The 4,379-nt window shown below is 46.7% G+C and overlaps 1 protein-coding gene across 1 annotated transcript; it reads left to right on the forward strand.

The window, feature by feature from the left end:
* Ss18l2 (SS18 like 2) lies at positions 1-3,288 on the forward strand. The gene is made up of 3 exons (XM_057767174.1): positions 1-144; positions 307-383; positions 3,148-3,288. The coding sequence occupies exons 1-3, from the start codon at positions 76-78 to the stop codon at positions 3,233-3,235; spliced, it is 234 nt and encodes a 77-aa protein (XP_057623157.1). The 5' UTR covers positions 1-75; the 3' UTR covers positions 3,236-3,288.
* Positions 3,289-4,379: the final 1,091 nt, after the last annotated feature.

The raw sequence follows: 4,379 nt of genomic DNA on the forward strand, positions 1-4,379 counted from the left end.
CGCGCCAGTAGCACGCGACGTCAGTAGCTCGCGACTGTGCTGTTCCCGGCTCGGGATTCCGAGCTTACTCGCAGCATGTCGGTCATCTTCGCCCCTGACTGGCTTCGCGGCAAGGCTAAGGTCAACCAGGAGACCATCCAGCGGGTGAGCGTCCCCGAGGAGGGGTCCTGGTGCAGGCGTTTCCTGCAGGGGCCGGACCGCGGTGGGTACAGCCTGGATATGGGGTCGGGATGGGAGCTGGGTCAGATCGGCGCCTGCTCGGGGAGCCCCCACCTGATGGCACCCTACACTTCGCCCGCCTTTCAGCTCCTGGAGGAGAATGACCAGCTGATCCGCTGTATCGTGGAGTATCAGAACAAGGGCCGAGCGAACGAGTGCGTCCAGTAAGTGCCACCGGGGACGTGCGGCAGTGTGGGTGATGGATCGCCTGTGAGAAAAGGGAGGTACGGAAGAGGTTACTTCGCCTCGGTGACGCTGCATGCCTACTGTCGTAGCTCCTGTCAGGCTGCAGCGTGAGGATGGCCACAAGAGTAAGGCGAGCTAAGACTACATAGCCAGACTCTGTGCCCCCTGCCCTCTGTACGTTATTAACTATTTACTTGCTACTCAAGACCACAGAGATAGCTTATGGTAGAACCTGGACTTATTCAGGCTTTCACATAAGCCCTGCCAACTGATGACAGGGAAGCATCTGAAAGCTAGGCTCAGATAAATGCCATGGTCTCTTGATTCATGGAAATAAGTAGGAAGTTAGGCTCAGATAAGTGCCGTGATCTCTTGATTCGTGGATTTCATGTCCATTCCCAATAATAAGTCAGGGAATTTGATTAACTAGAAGTCAGTCTGTGAGAGATACACATGGACAACAAAGGGATTTCCACATTAAACTAAAGGTTAATTCAATCCGGTCGGTGGTGGCGCACACCTTTAATCCCAGCGCCCAGGAGGCAGAGGCAGAAGGATCTCTGTGAGTTCGAGACCAGCCTGGTCTACAAGAGCTAGTTCCAGGACAGGTTCCAAAGCTACAGAGAAACCCTGTCTTGAAAAAACAAAACAAAAGTTAATTCAGGATAGAATTGATGTGCTTTCTATGGTGTATCAGAATGGGACCCTTTTCTAAATTTGGTCCAAGAATTAGCCACCTGCAACCCTCTCTAAATACCTCAGTGGGATAGTAGAATTTCCATTTTGAGGTGTTTGTTTGACTCCAACATTTGATGTTTTGCTGTTTTACAGTTCTACACGTTCTCATGTTTAGAAAATGCCTGCCGGCCGCACATTTTTCTTTACTACGTTGACTCTTATGCAGTGGTAGGAAAGCCCTACAAATCTCCTGTCCTGCTTTTTCACATTGTGGAGGTTGCACTTCCCAAGTCTGATAATTCTTTCTGAATGGCAAGCAGTTGAGAATTGCTACAGTCATGCTCACCTTGATCATGGAAGGGGTCTCTCTCTCTCCAAGGTTTCTTTATGAGGTTGCTCTGTAGGCCAGGCTGACATTGAACTCAGAGATTTACCTGCCTCTGCCACCCGAGTGTTGGGTGTACAACAGACTAGGAATTGTTGTTTGCTGTACCGGGGAATAAAAAGCACAAAAGATTCCAAATCTCTTGTGAAGCTGCCATTCTAGAGTTCAGAGTCCAAAGGGAGGGATGGAAAGTTGGCTCAGAGGTTAAGAGCACTTGTTGCTCTTGCAGAGGACCCAGGTTCAATTCCCAGTAGTAGTGGCTCACAAGCATCTGTAACTATAATGCAGGGGATTTGATGCCCTGGGCACCAGGCATGTACGTAGTGCCCACACATACATGCAGGCAGGCAAAACACACACAGAATCCAGAGGGAAGACATGTAATCATAAGTGCTTTGATGGGATAAAGCAGGGGTCTGATAGAGCACCTTGCCTGTCTGCACAGGAGATTCAGAGTTCAATTTCCAGCAGCACAAAAATCAAACAGGGTAAGTGGGGGGTGGGGTGCAGAGTGTCTCTAATAAGGTAGCATTGGGTGAAAACCTGAGCCCCAGAGATAAGTAAGGGTGGGTAAAGGTACTGAATAACCACAGGGCATGCCTAGGAGACCCTGGGCTCAGAAGTTAGCAAAGGGAAGGCCATAGGAAATGAGCACACAGAAGTAACTGGAGAGCCCCATCACCTAAGACCTCGTAGGAAGGAGATGGCATCTTTAGGGTGGTTTAGAACAGTCATGGAATTGTGCTGTGATCCCTCCAACTCTGGGGAATAAAGCAGGGTTTCGGCCAGGCGGTGGTAGTGCACGCCTTTAATCCCAGCACTTGGGAGGCAGAGGCGGTGCGATCTACAGAGCGAGTTCCAGGACAGGTAGGCCATGGGCTGAGGAAACTGCTGTTGTAGCCCCAACAAAGAAGTCGTGGTAGCTTGAACTAGAGCATCTGTGTGAGTGAAAGGAGAATGGATGAGAGTCCAGGGCAAACGAGAAGGTTGCTGAAATGAAGTGTTGTTGGGGATATTAAGGTGTGTTACTTTTGTTTATGTTGAATTTGTTTAACTCTATGAAGCTGTGGTGTTACTTGTCTAAAACTCCTGACGGTCTAATAAAGATCTGAACAGTCAGTAGCGAGGCAGGAGAGAGAATAGGCGGACTGGCAGGCAGAGAAGATAAATATAGAAGGAGAAATCTTAGAGGAAAGGAAGAAGGAGCAAGATAGAACAAGAAGAGGAGGACGTCAGGGACCAGCCACCCAGCTGCACAGCCAGACAGGGAGTAAGAAGGAAAGAAAAGATATACAGGAATAGAGAAAGATAAAAACCCCAAGGCCAATGATAGATGGGATAATTAGTTAAGAAAAGCTGGCAAGAAACAAGTCAAGCTAAGGCCGGGCATTTGTAACTAAGAATAAGCCTCCATGTATGATTATTTGGGATCTGGGTGGTAGGCCACACCCCAAGAGAGCCCAAAATAGTAAAGAGTAAAAAACAACCAATAACAAGGTGTGTTGTTGCACTTGGGAAGGCAGAGGCAAGTGGGTCAAAAGCAAAATAAATAAATAATAAAAAGAGGGTTTATGACCTGTGTCATTCAGGGGAATACCATTCCAGCACAGTGAGCCACTTCTCTTCTAGTTGGTATGGCGAGTAAGCACGAGCCTCTAATCCTTGTCTTTCACTCCCAGGTACCAGCATGTGTTGCACAGAAATCTCATTTACCTAGCTACCATCGCAGATGCCAACACAAGCAGCCTCACGAAGGCAGTGGAGTAACTCCAGGAGGCTGTTGCCAGGACCGACTGAAGGGGACACATCTCCTGTGAAATAGAGACACAATTGTCAGGGACTGAGCCGCTTAGAACACAGGCAAAAAGGCTGTGATTCGTTTGGACTCTGAAGAAAGTTGCTACTAACTCTACTATATCTTAGTGTAAATATTTTAGTAATAAAACAGATCCCACAGTAGAACGGAACAGAGGTAATGTGGCAACAGTGCCATCGTCACAGTCAACAAAATCAATAGTGCTTCTTAATTCTCTGGTATCAAATGATAACCAGTCTTTCTCTGTCCCACCAGCCAGCTCTCAAATAACGACACGGAGACTTGTTAGTTATGAAAGCTTGGCCTTGCTAGCTCTGTTAACTTAATACATTTCTATTAATCCTTGCTCTGTCACATGCTGCCCACTCTGCTTCTTCCATGTCCTCTGGCATCTCATGTGCACTTCATCCCACTTCCTCCTCTCTGCCGAAAAGTCCTGCCTCTTCCTCCTGCCCAGCTATTAACTGTTCAACTCTTTATTATGCCAATCACAGCAATATACCTTCACACAGTATACAAGTATCCCACAACAGTGACGTTTACTTCTCTTCAGTATCCCAAAATGCCTCTTTGTGATATATCCCACATCAGCTGAGGCTGTCTCACAGCCCTGTTTGTACACTATTTCAAATCTACACTATAAAAAATGCCCAAGTTTCTTTTCAGGGAGAGAGGTTGAAGCAAAAATCCCTGCTTAAGGCTGAATTACACATCAAAGAGAATCGAGCAAAGGGTGCATTCAGATCTGAGAAGCAAATAATAGTAATAATAATAATAATAATTTAATAGCCAGCACTAGGCATATCTGGGAGATAGAGGCAGGAGGTCGAGGTCAGACTAGGCCATATGAGATCCTAAAAAAGGGAAAATGTATTTGTTAGCATATAAAAAATAGCTTTAACAATGACTTTTTTGTTGTTGTTTGTTTTTTTTTAATATTTATTATGTATACAATATTCTGTCTGTGTGTATGTCTGCAGGCCAGAAGAGGGCACCAGACCCCATTACAGATGGTTGTGAACCACCATGTGGTTGCTGGGAATTGAACTCAGGACCTTTGGATGAGCAGGCAATGCTCTTAACCTCTGAGCCATC

Source organism: Chionomys nivalis, chromosome 4 (genome assembly GCF_950005125.1).
Source record: "Chionomys nivalis chromosome 4, mChiNiv1.1, whole genome shotgun sequence".
NCBI lineage: Eukaryota > Metazoa > Chordata > Mammalia > Rodentia > Cricetidae > Chionomys > Chionomys nivalis.

Bases quoted from the DNA above. Each gene is read 5' to 3' on its own strand.
- Ss18l2 (XM_057767174.1), top strand. From the start codon at position 76: ATGTCGGTCATCTTCGCCCCTGACTGGCTTCGCGGCAAGGCTAAGGTC. The intron at 145-306 runs GTGAGCGTCCCC...CCCGCCTTTCAG, and splicing joins ACCAGGAGACCATCCAGCGG to CTCCTGGAGGAGAATGACCA. The intron at 384-3,147 runs GTAAGTGCCACC...TTTCACTCCCAG, and splicing joins CGAGCGAACGAGTGCGTCCA to GTACCAGCATGTGTTGCACA.